Here is a 26252-nt window from a genome sequence, read left to right as displayed (position 1 = left end):
ATATATATATATATATATATATAATATAGAGTGAATTAGACTGATACCCCTGATTATACATATACATTACATTGATTACCCTTGTAAGAGACATAACATATAAGTGTAATTTCTTAAACAAAAAATGGTGACATGTGTAATTAAGTCAAACAAAATACAGTATATTGTGAACACAAGTCCAAATAGTATAAAAGTCGATGTTTGTTCTTTATTTTAGTTAGTTAGGATATAATATGAAAGTAATTTAAACACAACCTTAAACTCATTGATGCAATTTGTAACGAATAAAAAATAATGAATATATATCAAGTTTATACTATTTGGACTTGTCTCCACAATAATATATCATATTTGTTTGACTTAATTACATATGTCACCATTTTTTACCATTTTTTATTTAAGAAATTACACTTATCTATGTAATGTATATATATATATATAATTAGGGGTGATTTGTGTAAATTTAAAAAAAATGTATGTGATTTGTATAATTTTACTAAAACTCGGATATCAGTGTAATTTACTCATATATATATATATATATATATATATATACACTAGGGTCTCCACGTACTTTCTGTGTCTGTTGACTCGTATTCTTATTTTTCTAATATCAAGTATATATCAAACTTTTTATAAATGTGTTATTGAATGTTTTTTGTAAGGGTCAAAGTTGTTTTTATTGGAGTGATGAAAAGATAAAATAGAAATAAGAAAATATACGAAATAGTAATGATGTATTGATGGAAAAGAATAAAAAAACATCCGGAAGTTTATTATAATTATTAATGAGATATTACAAGAAGATAAAACTGGAATATGAAAATTATGACATGATAATTACTAAATAAAATTTAATAAAATTATATATATTCAATTACCTGAATATCTATACAATAGTAAGGGTAATAGGGATATAGAAATTATGTTCATTCAATTACCTAAATATCTCTTAGACATGTTTTGCATTTCAAGGGCCACCTCACAAATTATTATATTTGAGGAGTCTATTCAAAGAGGAAGCCTATGAACTTTGGTCCTTAACTTGAGTTGGCTCACACGTAGTTTCATACTTTCGTTAAGGACAACACAAAATATGTGCTTGTATTTTAAAATTTGACATATGACAATTTATCTATGATCTATAATAAATGAAAAAAATAAAATAATGATCATAAAATACAATGAAGATACTGAAGTGATTGGTAATTGGTGATTAGTTATGCCATGACCAGTGCCTGTGAGAGTTTTTGCTTCAACTATATCCCAATATCTTCTCATTGAATCAGCAGTAGTGTGGATTCTTGTAATGAATAGCCCTTCTTAAGTTTGAGAAATAACCAAACAATGAAAACACAATCCTCTTAAACAGCAACTTAAAATCATTACTCGGTAGCAGCATCTTCTCTACATTGTACATTGCATCATGATATATCAATATATAAATGTAGTTATAAGGCACTTACAATCAAAACTGAAGACTCTGGATTGGAGATTTAGTATCATACAAAAACTGATACAAAAGGGGCAAAATTATATTTAACAATCCCATAGATTAGTCTTTTGTTCTTGATCTGTTGAGGTCATTTCCCCCCTCAAGGGAGTATGTATTTTCTTGTTCACTAAAATGAATAAATGAGTTGTACTATCACCTACGCTGGTGCTCTATCCCTTGCTACTGTAGGCACCAATTCCCTAAGGCAGAGAAGGTGGCCAGTGTCAAATCCATTGAGGAATCAAGTAAGCGACCAGATCTAATCATACATCACCAGGTCAGGATGAGCAGGGTGATCAGGTGGCGGGATGGGAAAGGTGATAAACATCTTTTGTTCCCGTATGAACTCCATCGGATGTATACCACTATTCCATGCTTCAGTGAAGTGCAGAAGCATGGACTTTTCAACTATTTGATGACCCCAAAAAAAGTGTGATATTTACAGCTTTAGTATCTGCTCAAAGATCAACCTCATGAAGTTCTTCTCCAAAACTGCTCCTTTTTGTAGGCGTATGCATTAGAGAAGACTCATTAGGCATAAATGTTGATGACGACATGCCCAAAGTTTCCCCTAAAGGCTTCATTTGACCCATTCTTGGAGAGCTAAATGAATCACTAAAACAACTATCACTCCACGAAGCTGTTCGACGTGATTGAGCAGAACGGAAGTTACTGACATCCGTCACTGCACCCTGCTTTGAGATGTTATCCATACTTGGAAATCTTTGCATGGCTGTTGAGGATGCATGTTTGGGAGATTGATACGACCAATCATTTGTGGCTGATGTTGAAGGATCTTCGTTAGCTGCACTATCTTCTTGGTTGCTTTCTGCTATAGCCTCCATTTTCAGCTCATTTGAAGGTGCAGGAGCAGGAATGAAAAACTTTGCGACAGTGGGAACAGGTTTCACAGATGGAATAGAAGGGGGCTGGAACAAGTTTTCAGAGTTTGCACCACCTTGGTTGAAGGTGTCAACATACCTGAGTATAGTCCATAAACAATTTCATCAATTTTGTACACCTTTCAAACTCAGTTGATTGCTAAGAAACTGAACTATCAATGACAAAATCTTCCTATTGTTTCTGGAATTTGAATTGGTCTCATCTTAATAAAGATAAAATACATCTTAAGATTCAGCTACAATGCTAGTTCTTCTATTTGGGCACTACAATTCTTATAGTTCTCGAAAGGTATTCAATTTCAAATTGTATTGTCTAAAAGAGAAACCAACAATAAGCATAGCTTACCTATGCTTGCAACTAGAACATGACCTTAATAAAGACTTAAAAATAAGTGTTTTACCTTGCCCGAACACCCAAGCGGCCACGGGCAGAGAACTGATTTGAGGTTGGTGGAATCGGTGGCATCCCTGGCCTGGGGTCCGGAGTTAAAGTTCTTATATTAGAGCCCTCATTAGAAGATGATCCTTCAATGTTCAATGCAGATTTCAAGTTGTATTCAGTTGAACCATTCTGGAAGGCAGCAGTTGTAGGAGGCGGTGGCAGTGCAGCTTCTTCAGCTGGAGGATCAACACCTTCCTCTACCCACCTCTTCAGATTTTCATCATAATAGAACTTGTTTGTCTCACCCAATTTAGCCTGCATATGGAGCAGAACAACAACAATTTAAATAGGCAGTTAGAAGAGTTGTTGAGAACAAAAGGAAAACAGGACAGAATATGAAACAACTAATGATACCTGTTTATCGGGGCGAGGTCTCAAAACTAGTCCCACTGTCTTTTGAAAAAGTTGTGAGCCAAAACCAAAACGAGAAAAGCGAGAAGTACCCCCTGATACATGTGTTTTTTCTTGTGAACCAGGTGAGGCCATTTCCTGTGATCAAATCAACCAGATTTTTTCTGTCAAGTTCAAATGTAACACAATATAATACAATATAATTCAACCAAGCATGCCAAGAGGAAGCTGAAACTCTTCACAGTAAACCTTAAGAGTAATCACACACCTGTCTTGGGCTTCTACCAAAATCTGGCTCTGAAACACTTCTATTATGCTTTATTATTCTATTATTGTCAGCTGTCCCATCACTAATCGGTTCCATTGAAGCAGATGGAACTAATGATGACATGGCCATTGTTGACTGGCTACTTGACATATGCTGATAACGCTGTTCATTTCCATGAACACCACCTTGCGATGATGATGGAGCAGGTGGTGGTAAACCACCAACAACCCGATGTGCAGTGCTATCAAAAAAGTTGAGCAATTTGCCAACTAATTTTGCAGGAGCCAAATTTGTAGCATATCCACCCTGAGCATATATCAAGAAACAGGAGGATAAGTAAGAACACTGAAAATAATGAAGATTTAATAAAGGACAAGTACCTGTTGATGAATCCTAATCCTATCCTCAAGAGATGATACCAATTGTTTCCATGTTTCTACTTCTGGTGCACGGCCAGTTTTCAATGATTTTAGTACTGCTTGGCAGTACCTGAAGCCAAATAACAATGATAAGACAGATCATATGAAGAAATAATATCACAAATAAAGTTTTGTTAACTTACTTCAATGAGTCTGAAACCTTTCCCACTTCAGCTAGCAAATATGCATATATAAGCTTATATGGTTGAAATGGAAGTAAAATAAACTGAGAGTTTCCAAGCACCTTGGAGTATTCGTATAATTCAGTCCTCTGTCCAAGTACCGGCCAGGTAGGGTAAGTTTGACGCAAGAAACACATCTTACAAATATCGAATCATAATGAACATGTTCTTTAAAGGCCAATCTGAGGTCATAATTTGACAAAATGTAATGACATCATTTGTCTCATGTAGTTGACCCCACCTAGTGGAAAAGGATTTGATTTTCCTGTTGTACTGAACACGTTACTTTTAGAAAGCAAGAGATACAGAGGTGAAAAAAGTATGTGACACAGCTTTTCAAGATAAGCCTAGGACTGGTGGGGTAATTAAAAGAGAAGATTACACTCATGCATGAAGGCATACTAGAGAATATGAAACAGTCAAGTTTAAACCTAACAAAATCCCAAAATTTGAGCAGTTGGTAACCGGGAGAAATCTAGAGAGAGCTAATCCTTTCTTTCACAACATATCATCAATGACATCTCTTCTCTCTTCCTATATCTCCAACACCCCAAAAAGGGGCATGGGAGTAACATTTTTCATTGACAAACAGACAGTTTACATGATATTTTTGTGAGAAAAAGACTCGAACCAAGTAAAAGCAACAGCGCAGACAAATTTTGAGGAACAAACAACTTAAGAACTAAAAATATTTCAAAGTACCTGGATAGCCTCTGGACTAGCATAAGTTCGAGGAAATTTCCAGTGATCTGCTCCTATTAGACAAAGCCTAGCACTATCTGAGTATGACTCGAAGTTTGCTTCAGCAACTAAATAGCAGATGTGTGCAGAAGTGATCTAAAACATGAGGTTCACATCAGAAAATGGAAAACAATAGCAATCATTAAGCAGAAGAGAAGAAGGATTGAGCACAATACCTCACTTCTTTCCTTCCACAAGCAATCGCCTAGGTGAACAATTACAAGTTCGTCACCTTTGGTTCTGTTTGCAGATATTACAGCCAGATTTTCCTCCCAATCATTAAGCATGCTGTTAGAATCAACCTGGAATTGCAAAATTTAAGCTGCCAAGTCAAATGAGAAGAAATAGCCTTTGCAACTATGAAACTAATGAAGTAAGAAAACATTTGGATTGCAGCTTTCACATCGCTTCCTTGTTTATCCTATTATGGTCACCTGTGCAGAGTGCTGAGGCATATTAGAAGCACCAGGATGATCACTAACTGAGGTGCCAGTAGAGAAAACTTCAGCCGGTTGCCCAGCAATTAGAAGGCATAATGTGCGCAGAGGTGACCCTGCAACCAGCTGGTGTAATGCCATTTGCTTCACTGTATTAACATAGAACTGCATTGCAAATATGCACAAAATTTAATCCCAAACAAAAGCATTATGAGAAAAGACTTCACAACCCATAGGGGACTGTCTAGCTCAGGTATAAAGTATCAGAACAGTATTGTATGAAAAATTAGCATCTGGCCTGATCGCCAAGTTGCGAAGCAAGAATGAGTGCAGGTCCCCACAGATGCCCTTCTTGTGCACATTGTAAAGCCTCCTTCTTTCTTCCACTAACAAGAAGATTTTGTACCTCGGAAGCCATCGACTATATCAAAATCAAAGTCAGTAATTGGTAGAAAACAATGTGAGAAGGGGATTGGTTCAGAAGTTAGGTTAATACACACCCGCATCTGTCCTTCAGGAGGAAAATTTTGCAAGCAATGGCTCAGCATCCCATAATGAGTGCCACTACTCTTCGCAGATGCAAAAAGTTTTGCAACCTCGGACTCCAGAGTGTCATTTTCCTGAATAAAAAACAAACCCAAAGGTTGGACATTTTGGAAGCAATATTATCAAAAATAGTCCCTAGGCAGTAATTTTTATTTTAAGCTGGTACTTGAGCATTATGATTTTCTCATTTGTTGTTAAAGTATGAAGTCCCACATGAGCCATTAATAATAAGTTGGGCAACCCCCAGCTTTTGGGGTGGAATTAAGCACAATTATTCTAACATGTTATCAGAGCCAAAATTAATCTTTTCCCTGGTTCTCCATCATGGGCCAGAAAGTGCCCTTTACTTAGTCCAACAGGCTATTGTGGAGGGGGAGTGTTGGAAGTCACACATCATCCGCCCATTCTCCTTGGCATGGTTTCAATACATGTTGGACTACTCCTTTCATATCCAATTAGTTTTGATATGGAACTTTAACATGGTATCAAAGCCAAGCTCGATGATGGGCGCACGTAATGTTCATTCCTACAAATTTTCACGCTCCAGATGAATAGTTCATGGATGTGAGGGGGCATGTTAAAGTATCAAGTTCCGCATCACTTAAGAATATGAGCCAAGAGCCATTTATAATAACTTGATCAATCCTCCCGTATGAGCTAGCTTTTGGGGTGGAGTTAGGCCCAATTATTCTAACAACGATTATTTTGGAAGCACTAAAAGAAAGTACAAATTAGTCCTACATTTTACTAAGCATTGCATTCCATATATTGTTATTGTGGTAAATTAGGTAGGTAGGGTCTCAATTAGGTGATTTAGACATGTGAGGAAAAGACCTTTAGAAGCCCTAGCAAGAAGAGTAGATTAAAGGGAGGATAGCCCAATAGTTATAGCCTTATAGGTACATGGGAACAAAGAAAACCCATAATACATACCATTAAAAACGATATGGTTTTTCTAAAAACATTGTTACGACAGAACACAATAGCATCACTGGATCCATGTAAGCAACCCCAACTAGTGAAAAAAGCTTGCATGTATAGTTGTACACGATCCAAAACAAACTCTATCTAAACATATATTATTTTGCTAATAACTGATTTAATTTTAAAAAAATCAATATGCACATTGCACAATCAACTTTTAACAAAAACCTTTGTTTCCATAGCTAATCCAAAACATAATCTTGTGCATAGTATATCTATAATAGAATATTGGCCAATCTTAATAACTATTACCAATACATTTAAGAGTGATATAGAAGAAGAAGAAGAAGAAGAAAAGGAGCTTGAACGACAATAAATGTAACTTACTTTATGTATGGTGTCCGTACCAAAAGGAGAACGTAGTTTTCCATAATGTTGACAAGCTATCTTAAGCAACGAAAGAAGAAGTCTCAACCTTTCACCTTTCTTATAATCCATGTCAGGTGATTCACAGTGTGCAATCCTCTCATCTAGCCATTTGTACAACTCTTTATTTCCAACGCTCCCACCAACCAATGGACCTGGGTAAGATTGCTGGCTTAGAGCACGAAAATAATCACTGGTGCCATTTCCAATGCTAGAAGAATCAAGGCTTCCCAAGATAACTTCCATCAAGTTCAACACAGAAACAGAACCTTGGACAGCACCCTTCAGATAAAAATGAATATACAGTGTTAATCATTTTAAGAAATCATTCACAGGAAGCTAGAGGAGAAAGAGAGAACATTTTCAAACAGAAGTGATACCAAAGCAACCTCTAAGTCGTTCAGAAACCAAATGAAGCATTGATCAAAGGTTTGGAAAAGAATCAAGAATTAACCTGACTTTCATACGATGAGCTCGAAAGATTGTTATCTTTCATTATGATGAGTTTTCCACCAAATCCAAAGGTTACCAAGGAATGAGATGGGCGTCCAGCCGATGATCTTCCAGCATGAGGGGCATATGAATACTCATGTCCATCCTGGATTGATTGTTGGGAATAACTAAAGGGCATCTGGCTTTCAGAAAAATCATTTGAGGATTTCCTTTGTTTATCAAATTTAGTATTTGAATAATTAAACTGTTGAACAACATCCCCACTTGGGACAAAGCTTTGTGGTTCGACAGTTCCACTTGTCAAACTCTGATCATGGCTTTCTTTATTGTACAATGCAAGTGATCCAGAGGAACTAGAAGTTTTTTGCTGGTTACCACCAGAAACATTTGAACCATATGAATGAGTAAATTGCTGATTACCACCAGAAGTTATATTATCCCCACTTTGAGCCGGAGTACCATTTGTGTACATATCAAAACCCCGCTGATGGTTATCACCATATGAACCATTCCAGCTGCTTTCTACAGCCTGACTTCTACCAATGCCCTGTGATCCATAATTGCCTGATTGGCTATATTCTCTATACAAACTACTACCATTATCTGAGAAAGTTCCTGCAGAAGCACGCCCATTTTCGACTCCCTCAACAACAGACTGGATGGATGGATTGTATGTTTCCAATGATCGCCATTCTTGGGCAACAGTGTCATAATACCAACCAGGATACTGAGGATCGAAATACATATGTTCAGGATACCCATTGTTCCCTTGTGAAACCTGACTCCAGTTACATACACTTTCAGTTGTGCCAATTTCATCTGAAGTTCCAGTAACGTCTGGAGCAGTTTGCTGCATATAAGACAACTCAGTTTTGTAATCTGAAGCACCGGTCCAATCGACAGCTGTATTGGCTTCGGAGATTCCCTGAGTAGTGTCTGCTTCATTATACACATCTATTTGATACCATTGCCCAGTGCTGTGATCATACTTCCAGCCCGGGTAAAGATCCTCCCAATTTTGACTGGCACTCAGATCATGCCGGTTTGTTTGTTTTTCTAAAGATGCGTCATATGGTTGACCTTCTTGATATTGCACATTATTAACTGAAGCATTTAAGCCATCACCATGCATGCTTGTGCGATTCTCTAAAGTTGCATCATAACCTTGACTGACTTGACACTGCAGGTAATTAACTGAAGCATTTAAGCCATCATTATGAGCTACATTGCCAGGGTTTACCTCACTATTTAACTTATCAAATGCACTCCCTGGAAAATCCCCAGATTGATCTGCCAACTCACCAAATAAGTCAGAATATGATCCAAATTCAGTGCGTTCATTCAAATCAGCATAAAAAGAATTCCATCCCACCTCCCTAACCCCATGACTAGGGATTTTATCAATGTCGCTTACAGCAGAAGCAGACGTGAATTCTAATCCCATCCCATCGTTACCAGGAGGAACCGTCTTACTATCACATCCAACCGAGCTAGAGGCCAGCACCAAATTAACCTCTTTTTCGTCTCCACTAGCCAAATTGTCATCCAATTCTACACTACGCATTTTCCCTTTGACCTCAATCTCACTTTTGCCAGCATCCAAATTCTCCAATGCAGCATTGGCATCACTGATATCGAGATCCTCAAACGTTTTAGTGTCATCGGAAACATTTCCTTCATCATGGCCAGACTTAGAAGGCCCCACATCACCATCCTCTTCAACCAACTTATCAAAGAAATCTTCATCCGTGTTATCCTCTACATGAAATGGAGGACTGGAAGCCATAGGCCAAAATCCTTAACCTTTACCAGTTTCTATGGATTCCCTCTAATGATTGAGACCAATTCCCAATAACCACTCACAATTCCTAACCTTGAAATCAGAGCTAAACGGCGAGATCCAAAACCAAAATCATGCAATATAATAATAACCAGAAGGTGTAATGCAATAACCGAAATCACAAAAAAAATCTGGGAATTGTGAAACTCATGCAATATAATAATAACCAGAAATCAATGTTAACATGCATAAATACCAGGAAACTGAAAATGTTAGTTCTTCAAATCAACGCAGAAAAACAAAAACAAAAACTGAGAGATCCATGTGTAACAGAACAATTAGAGGAGAAAATAAGAAGCGAGTAGAAATAGAAAGCCCTTACCACCTCCACCCATCAAGAACACATCACAACTACGTTGTTTTTCTTAGAATTTTACATTATTATTTGCTTAATTGTTATTATTATTGCTTCATTTTATCCACATTTTGTAAATTATTTTTTAATGTAATATTTATACACTTTTTACATTCATTTACATTACTTTTGAATAGTCAATAATAATAATAACAATATATGATACAATACAATATATCAAACTAATACACCATTGTTATAGAAAAAAATTTATCTTATTTTTTTTTTACATCAAACATTTATTTATATAAATGCTACATAATGTATACTATTTGCACTACTTTTTGGCTTTGACAACTTGCCACGGAACATTAAATCAACTCTATTAATTGCATAGTTAGAGTTGTAGTTAAATTAATAATACTATGTGACTTTAAGAGTGAAAAATGTATACTTTAAACGATATATAAATTTTGTATATTATCATTGTATAATCTATTATTCATCATAATCAATTATCCAAAAACAATATAAATAAATAATAGATGATTGAGCATGTATAAATCTTTACCATAAATATTACACTTTATGAATAATCCCTCCCAAGTGATGTGTACTGAGACAATAAAGACTAAAGTCATCACTGCCAAGCAGCGGCACCGCCTCATTGTCCATTTCATCATCATGATGTCAATATGTGAAGTGTAAACTATAAAAAGCTTCCAAACAAAACTGAAAGAACTGAGTTTGGAAATTAATATCATATAATGATAAACGATACAAAAGGGACAAAATTGTATTTAACACTTATCATAAACTATTCTTTTGTTCTTGACCTGTTGAGAACATATTTTTTCCTATTGTGTTTTCTTGTTTAATAAAATGAATAAAATTGAGTTGTGCTATCATACTAAGGTGACATTTAAAATAAATCACCTACTATCAACAGAGCCAATCAGGTATAATCATACATCACCTGGTTGGAAGCTGAGAAATTAAAAAAATAATACAGAACATAGAATAGTGAGGATATATTTGTTATTGTATGAACTCCATCCCAGTGTATACCACAATTCCATGCTTCCAGAGAAATGAAGAAGCAGAGACTTCCCAACTGTTGTGATGATCAAAAACAAAATGTGATATTTACACCTGTAGTACCTGCTCAAAGTTCAACCTCATGAAGTTCTTCTCCAAAACTGTTCCTTCTTATAGGTTTATGCATTAGAGAAGACTCGCCAGCCATAAATGTTGATGGTGGCATGTCCAAAGCTTCCCCCAAAGGCTTCATTTCACCCATTTTTTGAGGGCTAAATGAATCACTTAAACTCCCACTCCACGAAGATGCTCGACGTGCAATGGCAGAATGGAAGTTACTGCCATTCGCCACACCCTGTTTTGAAATGTTACCCATACTTGGAAATCTTTGCATGGACGCTGACAATGTATTTTTAAGAGGAGATTGGTATGGCCAATCATTGGCGGCAGATGTTGAAGGAACTTCATTAGCTACACTATCTTCTTGGCTGCTTTCTGCAATGGCCTCCATTGTATGATCATCAGATGGCACAGGAGCAGGAACAAAAAACTTTGCATTGGAAGCGAGAGCAGGTTTTACAGATGGAACAGATGGGGACTGAAACATGTTTGCAGAGTTTGCACCACCTTGGTTGAAGGTGTCAACATACCTGTGTATAGTCCACAAACAATTTCATCAATTTTGTCCTCCTTTCAAATCTATTAGTGACTAAGAAACTGATCAATAAATGAGAAAATCGTCCTTTTGTTTTTGGAAACTGAGCTGGCTTCACAGAAGATCCAGAAACCATCCATTCTTCCTAATTTCCTCTCTTTTCATCATGGTATTTCTGATATACGTTTTACTAAAGCCTAAAAACAACACATTTCTCCATATTATAACTCTTCCCAGTTTTAAAAAAGATAAATTACATCTTACGATTCAGTTACTATGCTGACTCTTCTTCTGTTTAGGTGCTACAATTTTTATAGTTATTGAAAGGTATTTCAAATGTTATTATCTAATAAATAAACTAACAATAAAAATAACTCAAAGCAACATTGACCTCTGTTTGCAACTACAATATAACCTTAATATAGATAAAAAATAAGCTTTTACCTTGACCGAACACCCAAGCGGCTGCGGGCAGAGAATTGATTTGAGCTAGGTGGTATAGGTGGAATCCCTGGAGAGTGTTCTGGAGTTAAAGTTCTTATGTTAGAGCCCTCATTGGAATGTGATCCTTCTGTCTTCAATGCAGATTTGAAGTTGTATTCAGTTGGAGCATTCTGGAAAGCAGCAGTTGTTGGAGGCGGTGGCAGTGCAGCTTCTTCAGCTGGAGGATCAACACCTTCCTCTACCCACCTCTTCAGCTTTTCATCGTAATAGAACTTGTTTGTCTCACCCAATTTAGCCTGCATATAGAGCAAAATAAGAACAATTTGAATAGGCACAATCAGAAGTATTGTTGAGGAAAACAAAAAAGAATGTAAAGCAACTGATGATACCTGTTTACCAGGGCGAGGTCTCAACACTAGTCCCACCGTCTTCTGCAAAAGTTGGGTGCCAAAACCAAATTGGGAAAAGCGAGATGTACCCCCTGATGCATGTGTTTTTCCTTGTGCATCAGGTGAGGTTGTTTCCTGTGATAAATCAACCAGATGTTTTTCATCAACATCAAATATAATGCAATATACTACAAGTCAACCAAAAAACATATTGAGAGGAAGCTGAAAATCTTCACAGTACACCTTCATAGTAACCACACACCTGTCTTGGGCTTCTACCAAAATCTGGCTCTGAAAGGCTTCTATTATGCTTTGTCATTCTATTATTGTCAGCTGTCCAGTCACTAATGGGGTCCATTGAAGCAGATGGAACTAATGATGACATGGCCATTGTCGACTTGCTATTGGACATAGGCCAGTAATGCTGTTCATTTCCATGAACAGCACCTTGAGATGATGATGGGGCAGGTGGTGGTAAACCACCAACAACTCGATGTGCAGTGCTATCAAAAAAGTTGAGCAATTTGCCAACCAACTTCGCAGGAGCTAAATTTGCAGCATATCCACCCTGGACATGTGTTGTTAAACATGATAAGTAACAAGCCTAAGAAAAAATGAAGATTCAACATAGGAAAAGGAAGTACCTCTTGGTAAGTTCTAATCCGATCCTCGAGAGATGATACTAATTGTCTCCACATTTCTACTTCCGGTGCACGGCCAGTTTTCAATGATTTCAGCACTGCTTGGCAGTACCTGAAGTCATATAACAATGATAAGACGGATCGTATAAACAATTAATATCACAAATAAAGTTCTGTGAACTTACTTCAATGAATCTGAAACCTTTCCCACTTCAGCTAGCATATATGCATATATAAGCTTATATGGTTGAAATGAAAGCAAAATAAACTGAGAGTTTCCAAGCACCATTGAGTATTCATATAACTCAGTCCTCTGTCAAAGCACCAATCAGGTAAGTTTGAGTGCTTCAAGGAATACATCTTACAAAATATTGAATCATAATGAATATCTAGTTAAAAAGCTTACAGGACAAGTGATTCATAAAATAAATAGGAATTATTTCATTTGAAGATAAACCTAGGATTTGTTAGGGACCAAAGATAATTAAAAGGGCAAATGCCATCTTTGAAGCACGTAGACAGGTATACTAGAGAATATGAAACAGACAAATTTTGACGAAAAAGCAACTTAAGAAGTAAATAACATTTAAAAGTACCTGGATAGCCTCTGGACTAGCATAAGTTCGAGGATATTTCCAGTGATCTGCTCCTATTAGACAGAGCCTAGCACTATCTGAGTATGGTTCGAAGTTTGCTTCAGCGACTAAATAGCAGATGTGTGCAGCAGTAATCTAAAATATGAGTTTCTAATCATAAATAAATAAAATAAAGAAATCACTAAACTGAAGAGAAGATAGGTTGAGAACTATACCTCGCTTCTTTCCTTCCACAGGCAATCACCAAGGTGAACAATTACAAGTTCATCACCTTTGGTTCTGTTTGCAGTTATTACCGCTAGATTCTCCTCCCAATCATCAAGCATAGTATTAGATCCAATCTGACATCACAAAGTTTTAGCTTCAAATTAAAAAATAAAAGAAAACATCACTGCAATTATGAAACAAATGAAGTGAGAAAACATTGGATTGCGTAGCTCATAGTTTCCTAGTTTATGATATATCAGGATCACCTGCGCAGAGTGCTGAGGCATATTGGAAATACCAGGATGCACACTAACTGAGGTGTCAGTAGAGAAAACTTCTGCCGGTTGACCAGCAATGAGAAGGCATAATGTGCGCAGAGGTGACCCTGAAACCAACTCACGCAGTGCCATTTGCTTGACTGTATCTACATAGAACTGCATTGCAAATATGCACCAAATTTAATCCTCAAACAAAGGCATTATAAGAAAATACTGTACGACCCATAGGGAAGTCTAGCTCAGGTATTTTCTGAAAAATTGGCATCTGACCTGTTCACCAAGTTGTGAAGCGAGAACAAGTGCAGGTCCCCACAGTTGTCCTTCTTGTGCACACTGTAAAGCCTCCTTCTTCTTTCCACTAACAAGAAGATTTTGTACCTCAGAAGCAGTTGCCTAGATCAAAATCAAAGTCAGTAATTGGTACAAAACAATGTGAGAAAAAGATTGGGTCAGAAGTTCACTAAATACACACCCGCAATTGTCCTTCAGAAGGAAAATTTTGCAAGCAGTGACTCAGCATCCCATACTGAGTGTCACTCATCTTGGCAGATGCAAAAAGTTTGGCAACAGCAGACTCAGGAGTATCATTTTCCTGTATAAAATACAAGCCCAAAAGATTAACAAACTTGGAAGTGACCCCATTTGGAATAATATCCAGGCAGTAATTTGAATTAGTATCATAGACTACCTATGGACATGATAAGTAAACCCAATCGCAATAATAGGGCACAACAACCATTTGCAGGCCAATTACAATTTAATTTTTTAGAACCGCTTATAAAGGTACATAAATCCTCCACGTCAAAATATAATAGGATCACTTCAAGATAGCAGATTTTGAAGGCCCCAAAGGTATGCATTGGTGAAATGTAACCTAGAAATTTAACACTTAATTAATACTGTTGTATTTAATGCATATTGGAAGGCCTTAATTATTTTGAATTATACTTTTTTTATAAATTAAGTTGTTTCAAGTTAAATGAAATGGCAAGCTTGTTATAATTTCTAATGCAGATAGACCAGATTTTTATTTTAAACTGATAGTTGAGTGTCACATTTTTCTCATGTGTGATTATTTCACAAGCTATAAAAGAAAGTACAAATATGCCATTATTTAACTAAGCATTTACATTCTATATATTACTATTTTGGTTAGTAAGTTCATAGAATCTCACTTGGATTGTTTGGGCATGTAAAGTCTAGTAAGAAGAGTAGATCACAGGGAGGTAGCCCAATAGTCAGACAAAGAAAACTGATAGAACAAACCATTAAAAACGACCTATAATGAAATGACTTTTCTGAATAAATGATTAATGACAGAACAAAATACAACCATTTGATCCATGAAACCAACCCTACTTGCTGGTTTTCTACTGTGTGGTCTATTTGGCTTGTGAGAAATGTTGTCATCTTCAGCGGGAAGGAGGTCAGCTTTACTCAAATTATGGATTTAATCCATATTAGATCTTGGTCCTGGTTTCTATCCAATTCGGGTTCTAAGTCTTTTATTTTTGCAAATTGGTGTTTGGACCCGTGGTCTTGTATTGTACAGTCTTGTTGATTTGTTTTCTGCATGTTCTTTGGCTGTTTGGCTTAGCACCACTGGTGCTTTTTTAATATATTATATCTTTCCCTTTGCTTAGCAAAAAAAATTGAATTAGTGAATATGAACGTTGGACAATCAACATTTAACATAATTTTTTCCCCAAAGCTAATCCAAACACACAATGTTGTGTGCACAGTGCAGCTATTAACAGAACACTGGTCAATCTTGAAAGGTATAACAATACAAGTATTCAATTAAGAAAGATATAGAAAGGAAAGAAAAGGGAACTTTGAACGACAGAGGATGTAACTTACTTTCAGTGTGGTGTCCGTACCAAAAGGAGAACGTAGTTTTCCATAATGTTGACAAGCTATCTTAAGCAATGAAAGAAGAAGTCTCAACCGTTCACCTTTCTTATAATCCATATCAGGTAATTCACAGTGAGCAATCCTCTCAGCTAACCATTTGTACAACTCTTTACTTCCAACACTCCCACCGACCAACGGACCTGGGAAAGATTGCTGGCTCAGAGTACGAAAATAATCACCAGTGGCATTTCCAATGCTTGAAGAATCAACACTTCCCATGAGAACTTCCATCATGTTCAACATAGAAACAGAACCTTGTACAGCACCCTTCAGATAAAAATGAATATATAGTGTCAATCAATTTAAGAAATCACTCGAAGGAAAGTATAGAAAAAAGAGGAAAACATATTGTAAAACACAAGAAATAAAAAAGCAACCTCTGAGTCTTTTAGAAACCATATGAAGCATAGATCAAAACTTAGAAAAAGAATCAAAAATTAACCTGGCTTCCACATGATGAGCTCAAAAGACTATTATCTTTCATTATGATGAGTTTTCCACCAAATCCAAAGGTTACCAGGGCATGTGGGGGACGTCCACCCGATGATCTTCCAACATGAGGAGCATATGAATGCTGATGTCCACCCTGAATTGATTGCTGGGAATAATTAAAAGGCTTCTTGTTTTCAGCAAAATCATTTAAGAATTTTCCTTGTTCATCAAACTTTGTATTTGAATAATTAAACTGTTCAACCATGTTCCGACATGGGGCAAAGTTTTGTGGTTCAATTGTTCCATTAGCCAAACCATGATCATGGTTGTACAATGAAACTGATCCAAAGGAACTAGAAGTATTTTTTTTATCTTTGTTCACAGAAATACTTGAACCATAAGAATGAGTAAATTGTTGGTTACCACCAGAACTTATATTATCCCCACTTTTAACAGGAGCCTCAGTCGTGTAAGAGTCAAAACCCTGCTGATGGTTAGCATTATACAAACCACTCCAGCTGCCACCTACAGCATGATCAGTTTGATCACTGATGCCCTGGGACCCATAATTGACAGCATGCTTATACTCCACAAGCAAACTATTATCAATATGTGAGATCGTGCCAGAAGAAGCATGCCCATTTTCAAGTACCTCGACAGCAGGCTGGATGGATGAATTGTGGGTTTCCAATGATCGCCATTCTTGGGAAATTGTGTCATAATACCAACCAGGATACTGAGGATCGAAATACATATGTTCAGGATACCCATTATTACCTTGTGAAACCTGATTCCAGCAGGATAGACTTTCTGAAGTGCCAGTTTCAGCTGAAGTTCCAGAAACAGCCTGAGCACTTTGAGATACATCTGTTTTGCCATCAGAAGCACCAGAGCAATCAACAGCCGTATTGGCTATGGAGCTTCCCTGAGTAGTGGATGCTGCATCATACCCATCTATTTGATACCATTGCCCAGTGTTGTGGTCATATTTCCAGCCTGGATAAAGATCCTCCCAGTTCTGAGTGCTACCCGAATATTGCCCATTTGCGTGTTTTTCTAAAGATGCATCACAAGTTTGACCCTCTTGGTATTGCACATAGTTAACTGAAGCGTTTAGGCCAACACCATTACCAGTTGTGTGATTCTGTAGGGATGCCTCATAACCTTGACTGCCTTGATACTGCAGGTAATTAATTGAAGTATTTAAACCATCATTGTGAACTTCATTGACAGGATTTAGCGCACTACTTGAATTATCAAATGCGGTCACTGGAAAATCCCCAGATTGATCTCCCAACTCATTAAATAAGTCAGAATATGATCCAAATCCAGTGTCTCCATTCGAATCAGCATAAAAGGAATTCCAACCTACCTCCTTAATCTCTGGACCAGAGATTATATCAGTCTTGCTTACAGTTGAAGCGGGTGTAACTTCTGATCCCATCCTATTGTTACCATGGGGATCTGTCTTATGATCACATTCAACTGAAGTAGTGGGCAATGCCAAATTCTCCTCCTGTTCATGTCCATCAACCAAACCCTCATTCAATTTTACACTCCCGGTTTCCCCTTTGAGTTCAGTCCCACTTTCGCCAGCATCCAAGTTCTCGAATGCCGCATAACCTTCACCGATGCTGAGATTCGCAAACGCTTTAGTGTCATCAGAATTGTTACCTTCATCTTGGCCAGACTTAACAGGACTCACATCATCATCCTCTTCAATCAGTTTATCAAAGAAATCCTCATCTGTGTTATCCTCCATATGAAATGGAGGATTGGAAGCCATAAACCAAAACCCTAATTCTTCAGCAATTCCTCTTGATCCAACAAATGATTGAGACAAATTCAGACTTCACTTTTTTCTTGAAAACAGAGCTAAACTGCAAGATTCAAAACCAGAAGCCTCAAAGTCACTGCTGCCTTAACACTAACAAGAAGCAGAAGGTGCAATAAGAGGAATCAAAATAAGATCTTGGAATTGTGAAAGTCATGCAATGCAATCCAATAACAAGAAATAGAGGAAAAGATAAATACATACCAAGAAACTGAAAAGCTTTGGGACTCAATTCAAATGCAGAAAAACAAGAAAACAAAAGTGTGAGATCCATGGGTTCAGAATTTATTTGATAAAATAAGGAGCTGGTAGACAAAGAAAGCACTTTGTTCTGTACCACCACTCTCACCCATGAAAAACACAGCACGGCCATATTTTCTCTTCTTCAATTTTACATTACTTTATTCAGTTCTCATTATTGCTACTTTATTTGTTTATTACATCATTATTATTAGTATTTTAATTTTTTGTTGTAAAGATATTGTTTAGTGTAATTCGATACTTATTTATTTTCTCCAACAATTCATAATAAATATAAGTATGAAAAATTAATTATATATGTATATAACATAAGGATAATAAATTGATATAAGGTTAATTATATATGTATACTTATTTATTTTCTTTTATATTCTTTAACACATTAGAACAAAAAAAGTCACATTTAACTCACTCAACTTAACCAACCAATTTTGCTTAGTCCAATTTTAATCTTCCATAAATGCCTACCCAAATCACTCTACATCCGTCCAACTTTTCATGATAACCACGTAAAAATCTCTCACACACATATATAAATATATATACTTGTTTGGTCCACTAAGTTTAGTAGATGAGGAATATATATCTTATGATAAATTTATCTAAGCGTAAAGTTTTACATTAGATATGAAATGATAAATAAAATAGTTATAAAAAAAACATAATAAATTATTACTTTAAGATTCTAATTCAAAATGTTATATCTCACTTTTGACTCCCTACTTTTTTTATAATATAACTCCAAAGGTCCAACACTTCATTATATATATTGTTCACTCGCTTGTGTTGTTTTGTACTTGTGTAGTTGAGTGTGCACTTTTGTTTTGTTTTCATGGGTATTTACCCTATGATGGTGCTTAAGTAAAGCCCACAAAAATGGTGATTTTAGAGTCTGAAGTTCTCAACCCTTGATATCCCATTGATAAAATTTGTCGATAGCATAATCCACTTATAATGCCATAAATTACTTTTGGATGCTCTGATTATGTTCTACATTTTTTTAAAGAATAAATTATGATTCTAGTTTGTTTCAGTGACTGTTTTTTATAACCATCACATTAGTAGTTAAAATTATATAATCACATATTCAACCAAATTGATCCTCACATAAAAAATTGTAAAATGACTTCAGAAACGTGAAAAGTATAAATTAGGAAATAGTTGCGACATTATAAGTTCACACGATAAGCACATAGCAATAAAGAGGTTGGGAATATACGACAATTTTCTATCTTACAATTTATCGTTTCCCTTTTCATTTTTTCTGAAGTGGCAAATTATATAACCTTCCAATCTTCACTATTACGCACCATGTATTATCTCTGTTAACGGAGAGGCAAGTATCATAAAAACAAAGGAAACAATAATATAGTAATAAAACTTTTTTATCTTTTTATATACAATATAATATTTTTATCATTAAAAACACATGTAAAATTATGTACTTGTCAAGATCATTCCTATTAGAATGCTACACAGGAAAGGTTGCACTAAGTGGTCGAAATAAATGAGTCATATAACTTAGTTTCATATCCTGGCTCACAATACTTGCACTTATTAACAATTTTCCAATCTGATTAGAAATATATATATACTACAAGATGCTTCAATGAATCACAATCGCTATTGAAGTAAAGTTTTAGTGAAGCAAAACATCACATGCACGAAAAAATGGTCCCAACATTTTTGAATTCTAATTTCAGGAGTTATTATTATTACCATCATTAAAAAACAAAGGCCTTGTTGTCAGATACATTTATTTTAATAATCCTTTATTAAGCATTTGATCTGCTCATACTTCATCATATCATAAATCTGACTGATTCTTCAATCAGAATAGTGCGGGCCCCTCCCATTCCACCGGAATCTCCATTATTTTCAACTTAGATAAGTCTTATCTAACAAAACAAAAATATACTTATCTCTTATCAAAATATAAGGAAAAAAAATAGTACATTCATAAATTAAATAAATTAAACAATTTTCTCTCTCTCTTTGTAATGTGTACTGGATCATTTCTGAACCAAACACAAGAGTACCCAAACACAAATGGCATATTTCATAATAAAACAGTGTCTGACTCTGTATACGGAATCATTGATATCATACTTCACGCTAAAACAAACAGGAACTCAACTATAAAACATCAGAAGCATGGAAAAAAGGCAATGATGAAGGGAAAAAGAAACCGATTTAAAATATATTAATCAAAAGTGGAATAACAGATGAAACAGAAGCAGAGCACAGAAAACAGAATGAGAGAAGTGTTAGTACTTTTAAAGCTGAAAGTTGTTGGTCCTCACCCAAATCCTGAATAACACAAACTGGGTTTGCAACTTTGCATTGTAATTTAATTATGAATGCTTCTTGTACTAATAACAACTATGATGAGCCAAGTTGAATATGAAGAACATTAAAGTGTTAGCTAGGTAGCAATCAACGATTTTACTCTAAAGTATAAACAAACATAGCAGACAGTTGGTGAAAACATAAATTATAAGCTATGATTGTACCATCAAAAGCATTTGATTTGGTCTAACAATAAACATAATGAAATGTTTTTACCTCCTTTAAAAGAAATAAAGAAATTAAAAATGAAACTTTACCCCAATAGCAAAGAAAAACATCCATGTAGTAATAATGATAGCTAGGCAGATGAATGTATGAAATCAGCATCAGAAACAACACTAAGGTTATCTTCTTCTGTTTGTGCTGGCAAGTTGAGATCTATGAAGGTGTCTTTGAATCTAGTAGTAGTAGTAGTAGTAGTAGTAGAATGGTTACTAGCATTTGAAGATTGAATGAGATGAGATCTTTTGTGACCACCAAGTGCTTGACCTGACCCAAAAACCTTATAACAAAATGGGCATTCAAAGATTTTGTTTTTATCATCATCATCACGAGAACATATAGTTTTGTGACTCCCCAATGCACGAGAAGATCGAAAAGTTTTACCACACTTGTCACACTTATTGTTGTGCTTCCCACTAACCCTCTTCAGCTCCATATTATTCTTTTCCAAATTCAACCCCTTTGGTTTTACTTTTTCTTCTTCAACTTCTTGTTCTTGTTCTTCTTGTTCTTCCACGATAGTGTTTTTCTTCTTGCACGTGTCCCTTGAAAGCATCATGAGACACATAGCAACGTCTTCTTCAGGCCATGTTTCAGAAACTGAACTCACTGGTGACAACTCCATCAAACTCAATTTACCTTTCTTGTTTTGTTCCAAATTCTGGTTCCACTTTCTGTTTCTTTTGGATCTTTTACGAGTTGGGTTCTTTGACTCGGTCTCACTCTCTCTGTCTTGAACCACAGAGCTAGTATCAGATGGAAAAGAGAATTTAGGATCTGCAAGTCTGAAACTTTTCTTTGGGTTCTCTCTCAACTCATAAATCATACACTTTTCTTCTTCATCATCATCATCATCAAAAGAAGACAAAGAAGCAGAGTGAGTGTGGGTAGTTACAGATTGTGGTTTTGGAGGAAGAGGGAGAATGGCGAAGTGACCCTTCATGTGACCACCCAATGCTCTGCCATTAGGGAACGTTCTTGAACAAAGCTTGCATTTGTGCCTCTCCATTTAGCACCACACACAAGAAGAGAAAGAAAGGAACCAAGTAGAAGAATTGTGAGAAGGGTTCTTTTTTTGAGTGAATGTGTTTTAAGTTTTAAGGGGATTGGAAGCTTATAAAAGAGTAGGTAACAAGCATTCCTCAACCGATGGTATGGTTTTGGATATAAATAAATTAAAATATAGTTAGTGTGATATTTATATACCATTAATATAAAAGTTTATATACATACAATATAATATTTATTCACGTTATTTTCATAATAATAATAAATTAATAGTAGGTAATAGATTGCGGAACTTTTACATTTTAGGTGTAAATATGTTTTTCCTATTTTTATATTTATGAGTTGTGAAAAAAACAAATTTTCATGTGATTAACTATTCAGCGGCAAAAATTGAGAAAGTGTGATCGTGAACAGGAAAAGAGGTACTAGTAACATGCAAACCTTGCCCACATGGAATAACCTTTTCCATCCCATTCTTTGACTATTAACACATAATTTTATCTAATCAAAATAGATAAAAGAGCTCAAATTCACATAAAGTTTTTATAAACAAATAATATTGCACAAGATAAAAATATTACTAAACCGGAAAATAATTATTATCAAAATATTTTGAATTAAAAAAGAATTACAATATTTATCCTTTAAATATAATTAAGAGTAAATACATTGAGTTTTAGTGAAATTTCACAAAACCTACACAAATTACCTAATTATATATATATATATATATATATATATATATAATTAGGTAATTTGTGTAGGTTTTGTGAAATTTCACTAAAACTCAATGTATTTACTCTTAATTATATTTAAAGGATAAATATTGTAATTCTTTTTTAATTCAAAATATTTTGATAATAATTATTTTCCGGTTTAGTAATATTTTTATCTTGTGCAATATTATTTGTTTATAAAAACTTTATGTGAATTTGAGCTCTTTTATCTATTTTGATTAGATAAAATTATGTGTTAATAGTCAAAGAATGGGATGGAAAAGGTTATTCCATGTGGTGTAATTTCTTAAACAGAAAATAGTGATACATGTAATTAAGTCAGACAAAATATGATATATTGCAAAAACAAGTTGAAATAGTATAAGATTTTATGTCTATTAATCTATTCATTATTTTTTATTCATTACAAAATGTATGAATAATTCTAATGAGATGTTTAAATTACTTTTATACAATATTATAACTAACCAAAATAATAATAGACATTGACTTTTATACTATTTGGATTTGTTTTCATAATATACTGTATTTTGCTTGACTTAATTACACTCATCACAATTTTTTATTTAAGAAATTACAGTTATCTTTATGATAATGGTAGTCAATGTAATGTATATATATAATTAAGAGTGGTTTGTGTATGTTTTAAAAAGGTCCACATGATTTATGTAATTTCACTAAAACTTAAGGGTATCAATATAATTTACTCTATAATTAATAAAGATCGGAGGATAATCATCTTTTTCAATTAAAGATTGAGAGGTTATTGGTTCTTAGTATCCTTTTTGAAATCAAGATAACAAACTTATCATATTTTTTATTTGAAAATAACATATATCCTATCACTAACCTTATCAAGTTCAATTATAAATCAATGTTGTGAAAACTGGCAGAGGTCCCATATTTGGTTTAACCAATTTAACCGTTTAAGCCGTCTGGTCTGATCGGGTAATCCATATATAATTAATAATTTTTATCTATAAATATATAGTTATATATAAATGGTAGTAAAACAAAATATTAGAACAATGTTCTATTTTTTTTAATTTTTAATTGAACCGTCCGGTTAACTTCTCGGGTTAATTCGGTTTAACCGGGTTTAACACGGTCGGACCAGAATTTCCCCAGTTCAAAACGGTTTAACTCTCATTCAGTTAAGACTACACTACAGAGCCATTTTCAAGTCCGGTCAGTGGTCAGACCGATCAGATCGTCCAATTCTCACAACACTGTTATAAATATACCATCTCACCTTTAGTTAAAACACAATGAAAAATATACAAAAGGTACCTCGATTTTGGGTGAGAATCCTCTCAACTATTGGAGAGGATAATATAAGAAAAGTAAAAGAAAAAATAGAATTGTGATATTTTGTTTTTTAGAAACAATTGTATTGTCATTTCTATTCTTATAAGGAAGTGTAAAAGTAACACTCCACTCTTGAGTATTGGAGATGGGTCCTTCTCCTCCATTTCCATGGTGAATTATCTCATTTCATCGCCCAAATTATCATCTTCTGTGTCTCAGATTTATTGTCAATCAACTGATGTATATTTGTTGGTCATTCATTGCACAATCATTGTGTTCCAGCACCACTCGACACCAACAATTCGCTTTTCATGCTCCTCACTTACACATGTGCACGTCATCTGCTTGTTGCATAAGGAGCCGATATGCCACAATTCAACCCCGCTTTTCGTGCTCCTCCGATCACAACTCTCCACATAATTTGTTGCACTGGTAATTAGGTGGATCCATTACGGACCAATCATGTGGCGCAAAGGTTTTTGCACTAATGTCGGTGTCTTCCCTTGTTTTCTACCTGCGATATATGGGTATTTTTATTTTGGTCTCTTCTGAATTTAATAGTAATGATAACTTTTTGTATAATATTCATTTTAAAGTATAATATGATTATTAAAAACAATACTGGTAATAAAGTAAATAAATGACAATAATGCATATTTGAACAATAATTAATTCTGATAAAATAATAAGTGTGTATTTTGCTAACAAAGGTAGTTAATAAGTTTTATTTGGGAGATACCTTCCAATAAAAATTATGTCCATTTTTTAGAAAAATAACATTAAAAAAATTTAGAATTCAAGTTGTTATAATTGTTAATTATTTAATTATAAAAAATGCAAAAATAAAGTTGTGTAATAGCAACTAAAGTCATATTTTTCACCCTTCAGGTTGAGAAGTGGTAGAATGTTTGACTATCTCCTTAAACCTTATATTAATTAAAAAGTGAAAAACAGCCACTTTCAATATCATATTATCCCTCCTTAAGTTGAGTTGCAGTCGCTTATAAAGGAATATTACCCCGCTCTCTTAACGGAAGGATGACTATAATTAAGTTTTATTTTTCATTTTGAATCTTAAAATAAATAAAAATTGCCTCAACCATGAAATTTTTTATTTATTTGGAACTGCATGAGGATACATAGCAACAAAATAAAATCTTATTAGTCACAAAAATAAAAAAAATAGTTTTTTTCTTTATGTAAATAATAAAAGAACCAAACACCTATGGGATAGAAAATAGTCTATACAATTAGTAAGAGTACATTTTAATATGGCCAGACAAAGTGTTCACATCTTCAATGATCCCTAACTCAATCCATATCTCAAACTAGATAACTAATAGAATTCAAGAACCAATATAAAGAGAATTTTCTATGTTTTGACATACAAACTTAATGACAGCGCAAATAAATCATGAATTCTATGTTACACTAGAAATTGGACTGCAAAAATGAGTCTTTTAAAGTACGAAAAATACATGTGTATACAAAATTTTCATTTACATAATCTTGTGTAATATTATAAAAAATCGATAAATTAATGTGTATAATTATACTATACTATACTTCGTAAAAATTAATGTGTATAGATAAGAAAAATAATATAATTTACCTCACATAAAAAAATGATTAAATAATATTAATTATCATGTTTACACTTTGAATCCTACATGACAACTAGATTGGAATTGAAATTTTAAAGATCGATTTAATGAATTTTATAATATAATTAGTTTAAATTATTTTCAGTATAACACTATATCTTATATTGTATGAAGTGATATGCTGAGGTCAATTCAAATAATCATTGACATAACTTACCAAATTATTTTTACTTTCACATGATCATTACCAGTATTACCTCATTTATGTGACTACATTCATTACTATCATTTCTAATGGCATCACCACCATCACTATTATCATTATCATTATAGTCATTGTCATTACCAACATCACCCTACCATTGCCTCCATGGCCATTTTTATCACCATTGTTACTACCATCACTCCATTACTGCAACCATGTCCATTACTACCATTTCCATTGGTATCACAACCACCATCATCCTGGTTAACTAATTATCATATGGAAAGTTAGCAAAATGAAAGATATCGTTCAAATATGAATGAGAGTAATTTGGAAGTTTTTTTTAATCAGAGTAACTTTATATATTTTTTATCTAGAATAATTACTTTGAGACCTCATGTTTTTAATC

The 26252-nt window shown here is 34.5% G+C and overlaps 2 protein-coding genes across 4 annotated transcripts; both read right to left on the bottom strand.

Moving 5' to 3' along the window:
- Positions 1395-18189, bottom strand: LOC109348902 (protein transport protein SEC16A homolog). 2 transcript variants are annotated; one of them, XM_019589513.1, is made up of 14 exons: positions 16326-18189; positions 15830-16150; positions 14442-14561; positions 14240-14362; positions 13958-14125; positions 13700-13825; positions 13485-13619; positions 13074-13201; positions 12892-13000; positions 12510-12815; positions 12248-12382; positions 11859-12154; positions 11265-11409; positions 1395-2334 (listed from the first exon to the last, which is right to left on the bottom strand). In XM_019589513.1, exons 1-14 carry the CDS (start codon positions 18099-18101, stop codon positions 1954-1956), a joined length of 4269 nt encoding a protein of 1422 aa, XP_019445058.1. In that variant the 5' UTR covers positions 18102-18189; the 3' UTR covers positions 1395-1953. The 2 variants fall into 2 exon arrangements, with proteins under 2 accessions (XP_019445058.1, XP_019445057.1); XM_019589512.1 differs by lacking the exons at positions 11265-11409; positions 11859-12154; positions 12248-12382; ... (8 more) ...; positions 15830-16150; positions 16326-18189 and adding exons at positions 2799-3094; positions 3194-3328; positions 3459-3764; ... (7 more) ...; positions 7095-7415; positions 7588-9844 and having other exon boundaries at positions 1395-2476.
- On the bottom strand, positions 20763-22095 carry LOC109348901 (zinc finger protein ZAT9-like). 2 transcript variants are annotated; one of them, XM_019589511.1, is made up of 2 exons: positions 21198-22094; positions 20763-21161 (listed from the first exon to the last, which is right to left on the bottom strand). In XM_019589511.1, the coding sequence occupies exons 1-2, from the start codon at positions 21988-21990 to the stop codon at positions 21058-21060; spliced, it is 897 nt and encodes a 298-aa protein (XP_019445056.1). In that variant the 5' UTR covers positions 21991-22094; the 3' UTR covers positions 20763-21057. The 2 variants fall into 2 exon arrangements, with proteins under 2 accessions (XP_019445056.1, XP_019445055.1); XM_019589510.1 differs by having other exon boundaries at positions 20763-22095.

Source organism: Lupinus angustifolius, chromosome LG06 (genome assembly GCF_001865875.1).
Source record: "Lupinus angustifolius cultivar Tanjil chromosome LG06, LupAngTanjil_v1.0, whole genome shotgun sequence".
In the NCBI taxonomy this organism is placed as follows: domain Eukaryota; kingdom Viridiplantae; phylum Streptophyta; class Magnoliopsida; order Fabales; family Fabaceae; genus Lupinus; species Lupinus angustifolius.
Note: the sequence above shows the minus strand (reverse complement) of the source record. Positions and strands in the feature narration are given on the sequence as shown.

Excerpts from the sequence above, each read along its gene's own strand:
- LOC109348902 (XM_019589512.1), bottom strand. The coding sequence starts at position 9,372 with ATGGCTTCCAGTCCTCCATTTCATGTAGAGGATAACACGGATGAAGAT. Across the intron at positions 5,403-5,535 it reads CTTCGCAACTTGGCGATCAG|TTCTATGTTAATACAGTGAA; the intron begins GCCAGATGCTAA and ends TTTGCAATGCAG. Across the intron at positions 5,103-5,234 it reads TGCCTCAGCACTCTGCACAG|GTTGATTCTAACAGCATGCT; the intron begins GTGACCATAATA and ends TTGCAATTCCAG.
- LOC109348901 (XM_019589510.1), bottom strand. The coding sequence starts at position 21,990 with ATGGAGAGGCACAAATGCAAGCTTTGTTCAAGAACGTTCCCTAATGGC.